Genomic DNA, 19,372 nt, shown 5'->3' on the forward strand with positions numbered 1-19,372 from the left:
GCGACTAAGGTATACAAAGAACGGAGGATGGGCAGCAGCATCTTTCCAAGAGAGCATCACCATCAACTGCGATCACCTACCAACCTGCCAAACGTTGCAATTACATTGCAACCCATTGTAGACATTTCTCCAGCAGTGGACGTCTTCCGGCTTATGACGAACGTGGGCTTTCAAAGGTTTTAACCACTTATTAAAATAAAAAACATGACCAGCTAATAAAAATGCATTATTTAATAAAAAATCATTCGTCTTCTTTAACAACGTGTTTCCTGCGCTCGGGCACTACAGGGACAGTGCCAGGTTTACTGTGAGCTCTCCTGTTCGCTTCCTTCTTCCTATTCTTCTCTCGAATCGTTCTCAATTCCTTCTGGGCGTTCATTATATGTTTGGGAACATGCCTGTGCCTAGCTATACGCTTCACTTGCGGATGGCTGGCGAACTTCTCTTTCAGGGAATCTGCATAATTAAGTGCTGTACGTTCCCGTGGTTTGAGCTGAAATCATAAGATTAGTATCTACATGTATTTCTTTAATATTTTCAACTACCAGTGGGAGACTCCTTTGGACAGGATGCCGGCTTAGATTATGGGTACCACAACAGCACCTATTTCTGCCATGAAGCAGTAATATGTAAACATTATTATGTTGCCGCCTGAAGGGCGCCGTAGCTAGTGAAATTACTGGGCAAATGAGACTTAACATCTTATGTCTCAAGGTGACGAGCGCAATTGTAGTGTCATTGAGAATTTTTCAGTTTCTCAAGGATCCTCAGTGGCACTGCATTGTTTTTTGGGCAGGGCGTATCAATTATCATCAGTTGAACGTGCTACACGTCTTGTCCCATACTGTCGTAATAAAAAAAACTGTTGAATTACTTTATAGTGTGCCTAGTGACTATTCCAACTACAAAATCTGAAAATGTGCATACCTGGCTATTATATTCGTACTATCAAGTTCCGGTTTTAAAGTTGTGGAGGGCAGGTTAAATGAGTGACGAGCTCAGAGCATTGCTCAGGATCATATGACAGTACAATTTTTTTTTTTATGAAAATAAGGGACAAGACGAGCTGGATGTTAAGCTGATAATTGATACGTCCTGCCCATTACAATGCAGTGCCGCTCAATATACTTGAAAAGCCCAAAAATTCTGAGCAGCACTACAATTGCGCTAGTCACTTTGAGACATAAGATGTTAAGTCTCATTTGCCCAGTAATTTGACTAGTTACGGCGCCCTTCAGACCGAAACACGATAATGTTTACACATTACTGCTTCACGGTAGAAATAGGCGCCGTTGTGGTACCAATAATCTAGCCGGCATCCTGTACATATTTTCACTTTTATGTTTGGACTCTTTACATTAAGACAATCATGTTGTATCACATAAAAACGGATCTCGGTAACTGAGGTGTGAAAACTCAACACATGAACCTAGCTACAACACAGCCGTAAATGCTCCTGTGTTTCCTCTAGTGTTGCGAGAGAATTTGGGCCATGATGTGAATTATCTTCTTTTCCCACAAAAAAATTATGTTCTCAAAATGAAACAGTCTACTCACAGAGAAAATATAGACAGATTGGAAAAACAGAAAAGGTTATGTAGTAGGGTTCACTTATGAAACTCAAATAATACAGTTTATACTTACAACACCAAGCTTCTCGGAGGCTCTCGCTTTCCACATTCTAATATTCATTTCATCTGAACCGGATAGTACATATTTGTTGTCCAGTGACCATTTCACACATGTCAGCCGTTGCATCCGTTTTGTGTGATAGACATCGCGCGAATGACCTTTCAGTGTTTCAAATATTCTTATTGTCTTGTCATAACTACCAGCAACAAATTCTCTACCGGTCGGAGCATAATCCACATCAATCACAGCCGAAGTGTGGTCCATATGAATGTTGACCGGTTGCCTAAGTTTTCTCACATCGAATGTGTATAGACTGTAATTAAACAAATGTGTTTTGTTACATAATGAGTTTTGTCAAATGATATGTAATAGTACAAGTACAGAAGTCTCACTCTGCTAAATTAATTAAAGAAATAGGGACTCTTGCGGCCAAACAATAAGGTGTAATTAAGATCGCACAGTGCTAGTAACCTATATTTTTATTCACCTATCACTTGCTATATCACTCGCTTAGTTGTATCAATGTGTTACAACTAAGCTATTGAGCTAACTGTGACTTGGATCCTGGATTGAAAAATTCAATTGTATGTGGCTTCTGACAAATTATTGTCAGAAAGTATTGTACACAATCGTCTTTAGTATCAATAACAAAACGAAGAATTTAGAAGTACCCTCGCTATTATTTACTATTTACTCACTTGCGAACATTAACTATTTCGAAAAACTGAGATTAATCCACGATTTTTTTCGAAACTCTTTGACTCAGCCACTTAAATCGAATTAAAAAAGTTGAGAGCGATGGACACGTTACACGGCACGCAATCGGAAAAGATATGATGACCTTAGGAGTATGATTTGCTTTTTCTTATGTTTCCAAATTTTTATAGATCTGTCTGACCGGTGAAGTAGGAGACGAACAATACTCGCGCGTGCGTTATTCTGCTCGCCCGTCAGTCCTTACTTATCCAGTACATCCACACTGTTGTGGCCGCCGTGAGTATTTACCATTTCGATACCTACATGGGGAGTGGACAGGCCTGATTTTATTTAAAAAAACGGAGAGACTATACAATACTTAATTAAAATTTATTTTCATAAGATAATTTGAAAATGTACGAAAGTATTTCTGACCCATATAGCGGTGGTTAGTGACCCTGTGCACAGAGTTAGAGGGTTTGAATCCTGGAGCCTCTAACTCTGCAAACATTTATATGATGAATATGTATGTTTGTTTTCCAGACATGGAAACATTTAAGGAAAGTGAGACATGATATGGCTGGTTTGAGGCTAGGCACTTAAATAGTTTGTATAAAAGGGTGTCAATATTATTATATTATTGTACAGTATTATTCTATTTCGACATGATTTTTGATATTTCTAGAGAACCTTTTATACATAAAACAATTTTTATACATAAGAACCTTTTATACATAAAACAGTTATCAAACAATTGCTTTTACTTGTTGCTTTTTATATGATTATATAATTTGTTTTTTTTTTTTTAATAATGTATTTAACGGTACTGTGTACATATTCTCATTGAGTTGATACCTATATAAATAATATTCAACTGTTTTCTTGTTAATAATGTATTGTTCGGTGTAGCAAAAAAATTCGGTTAGGTGTACCAGTGTTTAAATAAATAAATAGATATTTTTAAGTCACAATAACCCAAGTTAATATACTTTAAAATATATTATTATACATAACATTTAGTATTTTCTTTGATTATTCATCTACAGTCCCCGTGAAAACGAGATCTGGAAAGGTCTTGAAACGTCGGGTTAACTAAAATAAAAATGTAAATTTTACGCAAACATCTAATGTAAAACTGTTACAATTACACGCGTTTTAATCTTTTAAAAGTGTTTTATTTATACATAACACCTATTGCCTTTCTACTTACTTATAATCTTCATTTGCTACGGTAAATATAAATGCCTCCATTGGGTTCCATGAGAGAGCATTTGACCTTAACTCCATCACAACTTTTCTTAATGGACCAGACTCTCTACAATCATATAATATTATACTTCTATCGCTCGCACATGCTGCCAGTAAATTTGTTTCTACCTGAAAAGTAATGTTTGTTTGATAATTCCTTTATTGACGACCACATAGCCGAATGGTTAGTGACCCTGACTACTAAGCTAGAGGTCCCTGGTTCGAATCCCGATAAGTGCAATCATTTATATGATGAATATGGATGTTTTGTTTCCGAGTCATGGATGTTTATAATATGTATTTATGTAAGTTTGAGTAATTATATTGTATTAAATATATCGTTGTCTTGTACCCATAGGTACAGCCCATGCCTAGTTTGGGGCAAGATAATTTGTGTAAAAGTGTGTCAATATTATTATTTTTTTTTTAATACTTGATTAGCACTAAATTTAATCAGAGTGCAAATCATGTATACATAATTACTTTAAGTGATCATTGAAAAATACCAGCAGTAGCAGTTTCTGATAAAGGTCAACCTCCATTAGAGACATCCTGATACCTTAGTTTTTTGGAAAGCAGTATATATCAAAATTTATTTATTTCGGGGTTATTTTGTGGAAATTCATAATTATCCAAATTCTTTGAATTGTCTTGAGTGTAAATTCCACTAATATTTGTAGTATCGAGCTAGAATCTGGCTAGTCTATATCTCCTGAGGATGCCTCGTGTAGAGGCGAAACATATCGAATTGTTGAGAGAAATATTTGCGGAATTTACATTTAAGATAAGTCAAAAAATTTGGCTAAGTGATATATTTTTGTTTAAATAAAAGCTGTAATATTATGTCGGTGAAATAAGCATTATTTTTATTAAATTAATTTTACTAAAAAGTTTGTTGACTTTCACTGAACCCGTAAATCCTTAATCAACTTACAAGTCTTTAAATTTATGGTCATCCTCAATGCATCCTCTAACGGTGGAATTCTATATTCAATCACAATCTTAAAATGGCAATCTGAGGATTATAATTGAAATTTTTTTTTTTTTTTTTTGGGTATAAACTTATAAAAGCATTTGTAAATAGTCAAGAAAGTTATTAGTGGATGCAACGGGGTTGCAGAGACTTGCTTTATGCAAGAAACCATATGCCAAAGTTCTATTATAATCTAATTCATCTCGATTAACTTCTATGTATTGGTGAAATATTTTTTTTCAAACTTTTGTATTATTAGCTTGGTATTTGTATGAATGTGACAGATAAGTGTATTGTATACTTTCTGGATCTCATAATGAAGATTGCCTTATTTAAGAGCAGATTCAGGATTGATTTATAGAAGATATAAAATCTGGATTCAAAATAATAAAGCTAGAGATTGGAAATTGAGATAGGCTGTTAGCAAATCCATTTTCATAAAATATATCTAGTATGCACAATGAACAGTCATAGACCTTACCTGATTAAATGCTACATGGTTCAGACTGTCAACACCCCATTTAAAAACTTTTACAGGTTCATTCCTTGTATTTTCCCACAGCTGACAATTCTCTCCACATGTGGCAAATAAAGGTTTATCTCTGTTGTGACTTATACCTGATACTACAGACATACTTAATAATGTATTAACTGGGTCTTCATCATCACCAGACTCAACGTCTGATTTCCATGTCTTAATAGTTTTATCATCTCCTACTGTGCTAAATGTTTGACCACTTGGAGTAAAACAAACAGCACGAACCCAACCTTCATGAGCTATGAAATTCCTTTTGCATTTTCTAGAAGCCAAATCCCATATCCTGACCTCACCATCAAAAGCCCCACTAGCTAAGACTGCTAGCTTCCTTGGGTGCTTGGCCATGCTAGATACGCCATCTGTGTGTCCATCTAAGCTTCCTAAAAAAGGCTTCGCAAAAACTCTCTCCAATTTGACGGCATTTAAAGAACGAACGTATTCACGAGGAGCCTCAAGAGGATGAAGACTTGGATCATAATTTCTTTGTACTGAAAGTGTAAAATTCTATATAAGAATAATAAACAACAAACTGAAAAGAAGATAGAATTTCTAGTTAAAAATTAAATTTTGATTTCACCTACTACATACTTTTATGAATATCCCTTTTAGTCGCACGTAAGTAATCTTCTGGATTACGACTTATAACTTTTATTTTTAGACCAGACATAATATATTTTTTACTTAAATACTGTTCCTGTATAAAATTTATATTACAAAAAGTTCATGTAAAGATTTTAAGTACCAGTTACTAAAGCGTTCTAAATAGAATAATAACAATACAATAAGTTATCACATTATCACAATTATTATTCATAACTCCACAAGTTTTTACAATGTATTTATTATGTACTTTTAGGTTATAAGACCAAAGAGGATGTAAGCAAAGAGAATATAGTTACTACGTAATACGTATGGACTACGGTCCCCAGAATGGTGATCAAAATGTAATAAAATGTGTTTTTTATTTTAAGACAGACAAGGTGAGATATGTCTGACTGTCTTTTCAGTGCATTGTGTTTAGCGTATGTAACAAAAGTCAAGCCAGTGCTATACAGTTCAACATATTGTTACTTGTCTAGGCTTCATATCTCAATTAAATTTTAGTGAATTGAAATATGAAACCTGAGTTTGCGTTTGTTGCGAGTGACAGACTACATCAAAAAAGCGGCTCGACGGACGGTGGGTTGATGCTGCCAGTCCATTCAGTTTAGGTCAAAATTTAGACTTTTAATTTTGAGCGAATATCAACGTGCTGTATAATAATTGTGTCGCTGGGTCAATGTTTCAATGAACTTGAATCTTTGCACATCAAAATGCGATGTTGGCATCCCGCGTGCTTCAAGTTCAAAGACAGTTTGTCGGACAGAAGCGATGTTGTCTGTTCGCTTCTCGCGGTGACTTCAAATGCGTCGGACCGTCCTAAGAGACTACGCGCACTTATTCAGCTCCATTCGCGTTTCGCTGAACGATTTTGGTCACACTTATACAGCTCTGCTTCTATCAGCCGCGTACGGCATCGTAAGAATGAGAATAATAACTTAAAATCACGTCTGCACTCTTTAATCTTTGCGTGCATAATGATTACGTCAAATCAATGCAGGAACAATACAGGTCGCAACTTGTCGACAAGGAGTCGCAGACCATCCCTGTAAAGACCTGTTCCGCCGCATTCGACGGCGAACAGCGCTGTACGCGGCGGAACAGTGCCGAACGCTCTCTATAGCATTCGCATAATAAAAACACATTTATCCTCATTTTATGCTGGTTTCCCGCGAAAGCAGAATGGACGCGGAAGCTGAATCGACGCGTACACGTCTCTATACAAAATTGCTGTTTTCTATGGACAAAAGCTGAAAAGAGCTGAATAAGTGCGTGTAAAGCGTGTGTTAAGCGAAAGAACGCGAACGGGCTTAGGGTAAGGCACAATCTATCCATAAATAGCTTAATAATGTCGATTAATACCCGACTCAAAAAGCTATTTAACTTTAAATACTTAGCGCACAGCGTTTCTAGAAATATCGTAAAAACCCCTTAAAAGACCACTCATTAAGTATTTAAATTATTATTAAGCTATTGCATAGCTTTTATCGCGGGCTTTGAGCGCGGCGACCGAATCAAGAAATTCCGTAACGAAAATAAAACCTAGTGTTCCGTGATCAGCGCCATCTATCGGAAACTGTTATGTTGTATTACACTCGATAGATTCAACGTTCGAATTGGACATACGAAATAGTTTATGAAAGTGACACTAGATGTCACATAAGCTAACAGTACTTCTTTTTAAATTCAACTTAGATGGAGTAAAATTATAATTTTGTGACCATTAAGGGTGTCTGGCAAGGGTTGCCACGATGGTAAGTGTCTGACAATGAATAACGTGATTTTCAATAATATTCTGAAGGATTCTGAATACTTACCGAAAAATCGCACTTTATTCTGTGATGTATTTAGATCGGTATTTTACACACCTTTAGTCCCGTTTACCTGACAATGCCACTGCAACCCAAACTCCATAATGGACCATTGTTCTTACCTGTTTTGGGAGCATGCGCTGACAAACTTTCAGCTTTTATAAAATGACGTAGGTTTGGGGTCCACAGGCTCTTGCTCTAGTAGATACATTCTGAAATTAAATCGAATGTTTTTTTTCTGTGTTCAGAATTCCTCAAATCTCAATTAGTCTTAATTTTCATAATTTTTGCATAGCAGTGCCGTGACAAGTCGACCGAACATTATTGGTTCGGAAATATTTATGATTTTTGATTGTTAGTTACATTTTGGTTATTAAATTTAATTCTTATTTCTTGTTGATCAGTGTTAGTAATTAGTGATCACAGTGTATAAAAACTTCAAAATATGCAAATAACTGTAGAAAAAGCTTTTATATATAATTATGGCGGAACGACGACGTTTTGCTGTTAAATGGGACTATTTTGAGCGAAGACACTGTAGACAGTCGTAAGCCTGTTTATGTGTGAAGTATAATTCACTGATAGATGTCTATTTAAATTCAACACATATAGGACCTCTAGCCAAGCCTAGTAACCAGATCACCCAGTAACTGATTCATAAATACGAAAAACCTATGTAGGTAGATTGTTTATTAATGTAATTAATAATAACTAACTGCTACAAGAACCCACAACAAAATATGGGACCACCATTGACGCGGTATTTTCCAGATATTTAGAGGATATCAAGTCTCAAACTTATGTTTCTTATTTCAGTTACCATAATCCTATGGTTTCAATGATAAAAATTCCTGAATAACTTATATGTATGATAATAAAAATATTTTAAACAATATTAAGTAACTTCTCATTTATTCAATAAAAGAAAAAAAAATTGTTTTCTTATCGGTCACCACGCTCAATAAATGTAACTTGAATTAGTATCAAAGAAAAAACGTGAATTATTATCAAAGAAGAATAAATTAATAATTATAATTGCGTAAGTTGATAAAAAAAATGCATTGCAATAGCGCGGCAGTCCCCGAGTGCCACACGTCTGTTTTTTTATTTTTTGTATAAATAGTAAACAGATTTAATGTCTTACATGTTACCTATGTAATACAATGCAATCTAAATTTTTAAAACAATGAATCACAGGAGCGTTGCCGGGATTTAAGAAAGGTTTATTGACTGATTTTTAATAATAATGGTGGAAAAGATATCTTAATTTGTGGCGAGTCGTACGAAAGTAGAATTCGGCGGCAAGAATCAGGTCAAGCAAATGTTCGGAAAATTCCCATCAACGTCAAGTGATCTAGCCGTTCACAGAGAGATGGATCCCCGACAATTCAAGCAGCAATGCGTTGCACGCGTTCAATAGGTTCTAGCTGATACTGGGGTGCGTCGGACCAGAGATGACAGCAATACAGGCAGTAGGTATGTGCTGTTCCAGCATTTTTCGGGAGTGCTAGAATCTAGGTCATCTTGAAGTATTACCGCAATCTGACCCCCAGCTTCTTTGAAGCCAATAAAATTTGTCTTCCTTGACACCTTCCAGATGACTTGTAGACATGACTTGACGCGGTCCTCAAAGTCTACTCGCAGCTTGAAAGTACACCTTACCCAGTAGATAACCTCCCCAATGAAAACAAATACCCATATTATTATTCACGCTGGTTTTTTGTGCAAGTGAGGACCTTAATCCGAACGAGTCTGGCCCGATCAAACTGTCATCATAGGACGACAGTATGACTCTGCCACATACAAAAACCCTGGTGGTCACTCACAACTCACAAAACAGTAGTTTCATAAGTTACCCTACCCTCTAAATTGCAGTAACGTTGACAGCAGATATACTCCCCAACGAACACATACTTACATTATTTAGTCACGCCGGTTTTTTGTGTGAGTGAACGAACTGTCGTCACAGGACGACAGCATGACTCTGCCACATCAAAAACCCTTGTAGTCACTCACAACTCACAAAACAGTAGGTAGTTTCGTAAGTTTAATCGTAAAAAATACTTTTCAAAAGTTCATTAAATTTATAATTTGTTAAAATTATTATAACATTTGTATAACACAAAAATAGTTGTATCCTAGGCATAGGCAGGTGATGGTTGCTAAATAGTATAATAGTATGCGTAAAAAAGTATCGATAAATTATAATAGTGATGTAGTCTCTATTAAAGACTTATATTTTTCGTATTTGGATGTTGAGCACTTCAGTCATCACTCTTCAGTGACAAGTGTATCGCGAGTCTTCTGGGCGAATAGATTATGTGTTTGCCTTTCGGCGGAATCAAGCTGAAATGACCCATGACGTGTAAATTTTGTTTTTAAGTTTGTTAATTCTTATTGCTTTTTACGGTGAATTTGACATTTATTTTTTCTTTGACGTTTGCGTATAAGGGTGAGTTTTTTTTAAGATAAAAAAAAATGCAGAATATTGAATTTAAAGTTCAGTTCAATATATACCGAAATAAAAAAGTGTTCGTAAGAACTAAGAATGAACATAGTGAATTTTTATTTCGTCGCATATAATCAAACATGAAAGGCGAAGCCGACGATCCAGAGGTCAATGTACATTTTCTGTACAGTACTGTTCACTGTTAGTACATTTATTTTGTTTGAAACTTTTTCAATTTAATTTTTTTTAATTAAATAATTAATTTTGCGATAGTTCTGTGGACTAGTATTATTTATTTCATAGGTATGCAGACTTTACTGGATAATTTTTACGATTATAATATTTACGTTCATATTAATAAATATAATATTTTATTTAAAACAAAATAAGCGATTTCGATTATTACGTCCTCAAAGACATCTCTGTAACTTGTTAGTCGTCGACACTGACAAAAACTATTAATATGTACAGATTCTAAGCAGCTTAACATGAAAAATATTTATTTTGCCCATAAACCTAACGGAACCCCTTGTAATCGAGTATATTTAACTTCTCTTACTGTATTTTGGTTTGAGCTGACTGATTGGTCTTGTTACCAATGCTCAAATAAATAAAACAAACAACAAGCAGCATATCATGACAAATGACAATTGACTTATGAAAATAATTATGACAATACCTACCAAAAAAAAAGAACAATAAACACTACGTACATACTACTCTGTAGTGTTTGTATTACATATTTTCATTTGAGAATTTGAGATACGAAATTTAAAATTAACTTTGTTAATTTCGTATTGCAGAAATTGAGTGAAAAATTATGTTTAGGTCTCTGTAGTTTAAGAATGATTTTTTGTAAAAAGTTAAACACTGAATGTTCTTGTAATGTGTATTGAAGTTGTGGTTCTCCTGTGATGCAGTGAAAATTACTTGTAAGTATAAACGATATATGCGAATAATAAACTAAACTGTACTTAACTATTGGGAATTTACTATTATTTTGTACATATTATATGTTATAGATCCAGGTCATACTGAAAAAGATGACTCTCTTTATATTTTATTGTCATAGTCTTACTTATTACACAATATTGAAAAATATTATAACTATAAAATTTTGAGATGAGAAGTAGATACTGTAACTGTAGCAAGTACATTTCTAGACATATTATAGAAGTGTTTTAAAACTTACTATGCATATGTTGAGTCAATACTCAGATATATGTTTGTCATATTATTGTAGGGCAACAGTAAATACATAAACAATAGCATTTAATATGAAGAAAATATGCATCAAATCAAATCCTGGATTCTGACACTTCATGTGAACCCTTTTTCAAGAAACTGAAATTGTTGACATTTCAGGCCCATACATCTATGAGATAGCAATATTATAGTGTACTATACTTACAGCTGAAATATATCAACTGTTATTAAACTACTATTACTTACGAAATCTGATAGATTAGTCACTAGAGTTGCTTCAAATAATACATTATTTCTGAAAAATTGCTACCTGATTGGCTTGAAAAGTTTCAATAAGATCCCTGATTGAATTAAGATCTTAACCTTTTCAAGATTATCTTTCCATAGCTGTTAGCTGCTTCAGCACTATATTCAGTTCAAGAATTTGTAGACTCCAAAGAATAAAGGATATGACATTGCACTATAGACTATTCCAGTCTTGAATTTTAACTTTATTATATAACTTATTTAATTATCTTTGTGTATAAATATAAAATTAAGTAATCTATATTTTGACACAGAAAAGTTTTCATGCTGTAATTGCTTAGTTGCTAAATAGGAGATACTTCAAGCTATTGTAAAACCAAATGGGTACCATCCTGACTAAGACTAAATAAATGTCATAAAAATCTCACACACAGAACTGAATGACTGCCTCGAGGATTATGGGTGAGAGTAGAGTGACACACATCTGACATGACATCTAATAATAAATGCAAACAATATAGTCTTTCCATTCTAAAACTTCTTCACACAACAGCTATAATATGCTGCTGTAAATTCTAAGTTAATGCAGGCCCATGCAAGGTTTATAACTCATCATGCTGTTCAAGCATACAATTTGCATGTTCACAACTACGGATAGATCATCTGTCATAATATCATCACTCTCTAATAACACTTCTAACACAGTCAAGATGAACTTGATTATTCAAGGCATAAAATAAAAAGGTTGTGAATTGACTTGCTTGAATTTTGGGCCCCACTACTGTGTAAGCATCTAGTTCAGGGGTGCTCAAGCTTGAACTGCTGGTGATCTACCTCAAAAGGCTCTGAGAGGCTTCAAGTATGTGTGATGAAGGATTGTCGTCTACGTAGAGTGTCACGATGACATAGATATTAGTTTTGCGCAAAATATGCATTTTTTAGTCAAGGTAAGTGTAGGTCTGCTCTTAAATCTCAATGAAAAAACTCATAATTATTATTAAAAAATGCGAGTTTATTGGTTCTTACAAAACAAACGCGTTCTAAAGTTCTAAGCTTAACTAAATAGTGACTTTGGATATTGAAGAGTGACACTGCGTGTCCTGAGCATTTTTTTCATAAGATGATACCTAATTACCGATTTTAGTTTATTATACCGGATTTTTTTTCTCAAGATCTACTCAAAAAGCACTCGTTGCTCAAACTCTCGATCCCTATCGACCGTTTGAGCACCCCTGATATAGATCATGCGACATTTGCATACAAGTCTGTATACTATACAAATTCTAACACATTTATCACAGGCTCAGAAGGGAAAAGAGAGCTATTTACCTTGATTCCGCAATTCGATTATCACACCACACACCGTGAGCTTAGATAACCACCTCACTCTCTGGATGTGTGGTGTTGTTTCAATACTGTGGTTTTTAAGAAACTCTTTTCCATGCTTCCTTGCAATTTAAACGGATATGACGTCTTTATAAAAAGGCTCTTAAAAGACGGCCTCCTCTCTGAGTTTGTTTCCTCTGGAAGATAGTGTGGACGATGGTGTGTTACTTATCCTCATCAGGTGACTTGTACACTTTTTTGTACTACTCCTCATTCTGTATAAACATATGTACTAATCCTCATATGTTCTTGAGCGGAGAGTACAAATAATGAGTAGGCATACATTGATTGATTCCGCTGATCGCAAAGTAGTCGCTATTACTAATTTATTATAACAAATCAATTAAAGCTTTGCCACAAGAAGAATAAATTCGTAAGAAAAATCAGTGTCTGGCTCAATTTAACTATGTCAAATTGTGTTCAACAGAGATTTTATGGAGACCGGAGAAGATGAATGATTGAGAAAGGAATGCTGAAATGTTTTGGACACGCGAATGAGTGAAGAAAGAATGACTCATCAAAATATATATGAGGCAATTGTGTGTGGGCAAGTCGGTCGTGGGAGATCTCATAGAATGTTCGTCGACCAAATTGGTGACGATTTGAGAAAAAGAAAGAACCTAAGCACCCGGCACGGGGCCAGCATGTATGAAAAGAGTAATGAATATATATATATAATAGAGGAAGCACGTGAGGTATGTAAGGATAGAAGAAGCAAGTGGCGTTCTGTTGTGTGTGCCTACTCCGACCGAAAAAGGGCTCGAGTGTGTGTGTAAAGAGCTTCTCAGACAGACAAATACATTAAATTATATCCTGTGCTACTAAAAGCTATAAAATAGAATATATTTTTTATTAACCTATTTAATTTTCGCCGTATTTCGATCCCTACTAATTACTTAAAACCTACGCAGGTATTATTGATGTAATACAACGAAAAAGTTTTTATCGGAGCTACTAATTATATTAATTCTCTCGTGCGAAGATAGATTCTTCTAGATTGTTCTGGATCGGACGAGAAGCTTCCTATACTACTGGTATTATTACGATAACAATGGTAGTATGTGATCCATATCGTCACCACTTTGATAGTGACCGGCGTGTCGCCTCGCTTGTAACTTGTGAGCGAAGTTTTAATTTGTTCGTTGACCTGACCGGGTGTTGCGCTGGCATACAAACTATTTGCAGCGTGTAATCTGCCAAGAGGAAGTGTCGCCGATTGATATTTGTTTTTATAAAAATAACTAGATTATCTCTAAATATTGGTGTCGAAACAATACACTATTGTGATACTTGTGATCTGGTATATAGAGAGTCAAAGATTTAGTGTTGTTCAGCATCAATTTCTGTTATTTTTAGGGTAAGTTTAATGTATTTTATTTTTAAATAAGCTCTCAACTTTATTATTGAAACTTTATCAATAATTTACTATTGAAAAGAGCAACCTTAGAGTTTCTTGCTCGTTCTTCTCTAAGAAAATCTCCATTCCGAACGAGCTGTAAGAAAAAAAAATGTCATATTTCAACTTTCAAGTGTAACGAAATTTACCAACGAAATAAAATATTTTTGATTTAATTTGATTAGGTATATTTTATATCAAGTAATAATTTCCACCGTAAGAGTATCTGTAGTGATATTTTTGTTTTAACTTGTGTTCCTTGATATTTAATACAATTGAATTTAATTTTTTTCATTTCGGTCAACGGATCAGCCTAGCTATCCAACGCGGTAATGCTGCCAGTATTCTTGGTGCGCTTCTACGTAATGATAGTTTTAATTTTATGTAGTCATAGTCTTGTAAATATAGTTATAAGATTTGTTTTGTTTGAATAAAATCATAAAATTGAATTTATGAATAAATACATCGTTGCAGTTTATGCAACGTTGAAAATGTTGTCAACTCAATTGATGTTAACTATTATAATTTGAGTCAATGGTTAATAAAAGGGTCGATGATTTGCGGGACATGTCCTAGTTTGAATATTATATTTATAGTAAGTTCGTGGCACAAGCTTACTAATAATACTGTTTTAATATTATCTGTTTTGTTTTAACTTTTGCGTGATAGTGACACAGTATTTTGACCATTTGCTACATCGCTTAATCTAAATAGCGCGTTTGTAAAAACTCATTACAGAATCTGTTTGTCGCCTAGCTCGTCTCTTTACAAACTATTTTCGAGTGCCAATTTCATTCACGTAGTAGTTTTCTTTGATAATAATAATAGTTAAAAAAAAACAAAAACAACAAAAATCTTATGTTGCAAATTGAAAAATGGAATAATTTTATCAAATTAATGCATTGTCATCGGTCATCGATAAATCTACGAAGTTTGAACGAAGTCTAGGCGTTTAAAGTGGGTCAAAATTGCGCCCAAATGAGTCGGGTACAAACAAACTTACATACAGGTGAAGCTAATAAAAAACGTGCAAAAACCATCTTCGGAATAAGTCGTATGTATTATAGAAACGAATATTTCATACTAGCTGACCCGGCAAACGTCGTTTTGCCATATAAATTATTTTTAGAGTTAGACCATTTCTTGGACATTCCAACATTACTTTATTTTTCTAAAATAAAATAATTTTCCTAAGATAAACGTAGCCTAAGTTGCTCCTATTTATACTATTATTACATCAGCTACCTCCCAATAAAAGTCCAGACAGACAGACAAAAATTGTAAAAAATATTATTTTGGTGTATGTTCCTTATATAAATTCATATACATGTAGTAAATAACGGTTATTTCAATATTAGAAACAGACACTCCAATTTTATTTATATGTATAGATGAAATGGAATTTTCTCTCATTAATAGAAGACTTCTATAGTTTTACTTAACTTATTTACTTTTTCTTCATTATCTGGATGCAGAAAGCATTACGCACTTATCTAAACAGGACCAGAGATGTAAAGGAAGGTTAGAAAAGTTCAAGTTAATTATGGAGAATGAAACTCGTAACGGCCGGGAGGAGATTCCACATAATAGCTCTTAAAGGGCAAAAAATCGTTGATGTTACTACTCTACAAAACTCTAAAGTTCTACATTCTAGGTACTTAAGGCGGAGCGTACCGCGATAACCCTGATCTCATGACGTCTCCCTAATCCTACGGCCACCTCTACTTTCTACCATTAAATCCTTATTTAATGAATAATAATACATTCGACACGAACGAGTAAAAAAATAAGGACTCCGTGTCACCTTACATAACAGTGATGCACCAAAACAAGTCGGTAAACGTGTAAATACATAGCCCCACGCATACACTAATACAAGCCGATCGGCCGCCATTATGAGATTTGCCATCGTCTGTGACAGATCAGTTTGCGTCGCAATAAAATATTTAAAAAATGCCGTCGTGCGTTGTGAAAGTGTTAAAACAATATTATAAAAGTATTTGTGGATATATGATTATTTAAGGGAGAAAAAGTTGTATAACTGCTTTTTGCTGCCACGTGCATCACTTGCTAATATCACGGCGCGGAGTCCTTCTTTTTTTACTCGTCCGTGGGATTTGATTACAGTTTAAATTTCCTCGGTAACACTAGACTTTAATATGGCAATGAACTAGACGACATGGAGATTGAAGAGCTGCATGCTTTTTGGTGGTGTATATTATGAGTGTGAATAATTGTACATGAATCTAGTAGATAAGAATAAACGAATACAAAAATATGGTGGGTCATTAAAATACCTCAAAGGGTAAAACTCGACCTTGCATATTTTATTGCAGAATTAATTCATGTTTTTACATGGTTCAGTATGTTTGTTCATGGATCTGTAATAGTGCAGATGAAATCTCGTTACACATCCTCTTTGTATGCGGTTCTTTAATGCGTAACCTTAGCGTTTTTTGGGAAGACCAGTTATTCAACCACTTGAGATACGTCAGCTCACTGCAAAATAAATTAGACTCATGAAAAGAATAAATCTTAGCAGTGAGCTATAATAAACAGTGGCTATCACAATAGATCACATTGGTCTCAGTGAAGCCGGGCTACCCTGAACTTATATTAAAGCCGGTTTACCACGGCCATAACCATGGTTAGTTTGAAATAAATCTAGGAATTCGTTCGACCACTACATATCTGTCGGCACATGCGTTTTCGCCCGTGGTAGTTTTTAGTGTGGAGTGGAGTTTAGAGTGTACTACTTCCATTGACTAATGGTTATTTTCTTCGATATTCGCTTCATTGAGTGTCTTCTACCGCATTTATCACGGGGAGTGTTCCGAAGAGCTGTTTAACCTGATACCTGCCGCCAAATTCCACCTTCGCACGACACGCCACAAGTTAGGATATCATCCCCACCATCTGGATGTGTGGCGGTCCTCCACAGTGCGGTTTTCAAGGAGCTTTCTCCCTCGTACTACAAAGCTGTGGAATGAGCTTCCTGGTGCGGTGTTTCCGGGACGATACGACATCAAAAAAAGCGCGTACACCTTCCTTAACGGCCGGCAACGCTCTTGTGATTCCTCTGGTATTGCAAGAGAATGTGGGCGGCGTTGATCCGCACCAGGTAACCCGTACGCTCGTTTGTCCTCCTATTCCATAAAAAAAATATGCTAAAAAAGTCCGTCGAGCTATGGACTACCTATTTGCCAAATTGATTGGCATGGCCAAATAATGGCCATAAATTGTGGCTACATCGAGGTATTGATTTAACTGTTAGCATCATTTAGCCATATTATCAATAGTGTGGCAGTAGAAAGACTTGATGTTCATTAACGTCAAATGTGCTGTCTGCTTTCTACCTCACTGATTGCCGTTAAATTAATGTTACCGCTGTGACCGGCTCGAATAAATTTAAGGCATAAAACAGTGTTTTCTAATAGATGGACTTCTTTTACAGTACCGATCACAAGCCACAAGATGTCTCAGTTAAACGTCATAGCGTCATGTATGTTATTTGTAAGCTGTGCGATCTGGACGTCTGGAGAAGTTTTCACTGCCATAACCGACGTTGAACCCCTGTTGGAGACGCATCAGAGAATCATTGATGACTTGGATGACTATATTTTTAAAGAGGAACAAAGGCTGAATATTTTGAAAAGGTATGAACAGATATTTAATTATTTAAGTTTAACTTTTTGTTTTTACGGAAGACAAGGACTAAGGAGCTTAAATATAGAAAACCTGGTGGTATGTGAACTCCGCGGCCCATAATCTCTTGTAACAGTAGAGAAATGACAAGATTGTTCACGGAATTGTAGCCGGAAGACGTCCACTGCTGGACAAAGGCCTTCTCCAAAAATCTCCACGACGATCGGCTGCCCTCATCCAACCTATTCCGTTGATCTTGACCAGATCATCAGAGATAACGGTTCTATCTATCGTGCAACAGACAGGAAGAAATGATGGCAGTAACTAAAATCATTTGGGTCACGTAAAACCTACACGTAAATAAACAATATGCCTTTCTGCCAGCAGTGTAGGCAGAAATCGCGCACCTCCGAAACATGGATTTTTCTGCGCGCATCAACCGTATCATTCTTGGCTCTACCGTATATTTATGTACCCTCAAAGGCTTTCAGCGTTTTTTTAGTTTTTTTAATATAAGAGGGGGCAAACGGGCAAAAGGCTCACGTGATGGGGAGTGTTTAGATCCGCCCATGGACCTCTGCAACACCAGGGCTCAAGAGATGCGTTGCCGGAGTTTAAGTTGGGAGTATGCTTACCAGTGGGAGGCTCCTTTGCACAGGATGCCGGCTAGATTATGGTTACCACAACGGCGCCAATTTCTGCCGTGAAGCACTAATATGTAAGCATTACTGTATTTCGGTCTGAAGGGTGCCGTAGCTAGTAAAATTACTGGGCAAATGAGACTTAACATCTTATGTCTCAAGGTGACGAGCGCAGTTGAAAAAATGCGCTTATAACGTTCGTGTTTATCTTCACTTGTTTGGTCAAATGTCTGATGTCCGACCAAAGAATTGTAAACATGTCATTTATTAGATATTACAATTCATTTCACGTGTGACCCTTCAATATATTGCATTTGGTCAACGAGAACAAAGAAAGCGAACCGTTAGTTTGAAATTCGTTTGAAAACAGATCTTTAAAAAAATCAGTGCTTTTTAAAAGATTCCACAGTTGAGGCATAGTTACTTATTTGTTAATATCATAAATTTTTTTATGGGAAAAAGTATTGTACTGGAATTTCGCATTAGCATATAACTAAAGATCGACTGCGGGTTTTTTTTAATTTATTTTTATGGAATAGGAGGACAAACGAGCGTAAGGGTCACCTGGAGTTAAGTGATCACCGCCGCCCACCTTCTCTTGCATCACCAGAGAAATCACAGGAGCATTGTCGGCCTTCAAAGAAGGTTTACGCGCTTTTTTTGAAGGTACTCATGTCGTATCGTCCCGGAAATACCGCACAAGGAAGTTCATTCCACAGCCTTGTAGTGCGTGGAAGAAAGCTCCTTGAAACCCACACTGTGGAGGACCGCAACAGATCCAGATGGTGGGGATGATATCCTAACTTGTGGCGTGTCGTGCGAAGGTGGAATTCGGCAGCAAGAATCAGGGGAAACAGCCCTTCGGAACACTGCCCGTGATAGATGCGGTAGAAGGCACACAAAGA

At 35.7% G+C, this 19,372-nt stretch overlaps 2 protein-coding genes across 10 annotated transcripts in view; one reads left to right on the forward strand and one right to left on the reverse strand.

Moving 5' to 3' along the window:
- Window positions 1-209: 209 nt before the first annotated feature.
- LOC126965395 (DDB1- and CUL4-associated factor 13) lies at window positions 210-7,523 on the reverse strand. Of its 2 annotated transcripts, none has more exons than XM_050808992.1 (5): window positions 7,505-7,523; window positions 5,031-5,575; window positions 3,539-3,705; window positions 1,645-1,945; window positions 210-493 (listed from the first exon to the last, which is right to left on the reverse strand). In XM_050808992.1, the coding sequence occupies exons 2-5, from the start codon at window positions 5,430-5,432 to the stop codon at window positions 242-244; spliced, it is 1,122 nt and encodes a 373-aa protein (XP_050664949.1). In that variant the 5' UTR covers window positions 5,433-5,575; window positions 7,505-7,523; the 3' UTR covers window positions 210-241. The 2 variants fall into 2 exon arrangements, with proteins under 2 accessions (XP_050664949.1, XP_050664948.1); XM_050808991.1 differs by lacking the exon at window positions 7,505-7,523 and adding an exon at window positions 5,676-5,943.
- A 1,430-nt stretch (window positions 7,524-8,953) lies between these two features.
- The window catches only part of LOC126965388 (prolyl 4-hydroxylase subunit alpha-1-like), a 213,086-nt gene continuing 202,667 nt past the window's right edge, over window positions 8,954-19,372 (forward strand). For 3 of the 8 annotated variants that reach the window (XM_050808968.1, XM_050808962.1, XM_050808969.1), the window contains exon 1: window positions 17,636-17,837. In XM_050808968.1, the coding sequence (XP_050664925.1) occupies window positions 17,656-17,837 (182 nt within the window). In that variant the 5' untranslated portion in view covers window positions 17,636-17,655. Of the gene's footprint in view, window positions 8,975-10,659; window positions 10,880-13,941; window positions 14,143-17,635; window positions 17,838-19,372 lie in introns of those variants that run through there. The other 5 variants (XM_050808961.1, XM_050808963.1, XM_050808965.1 and 2 more) reach the window with 4 other exon arrangements.

This window comes from Leptidea sinapis, chromosome 7, assembly GCF_905404315.1.
Source record: "Leptidea sinapis chromosome 7, ilLepSina1.1, whole genome shotgun sequence".
NCBI lineage: Eukaryota > Metazoa > Arthropoda > Insecta > Lepidoptera > Pieridae > Leptidea > Leptidea sinapis.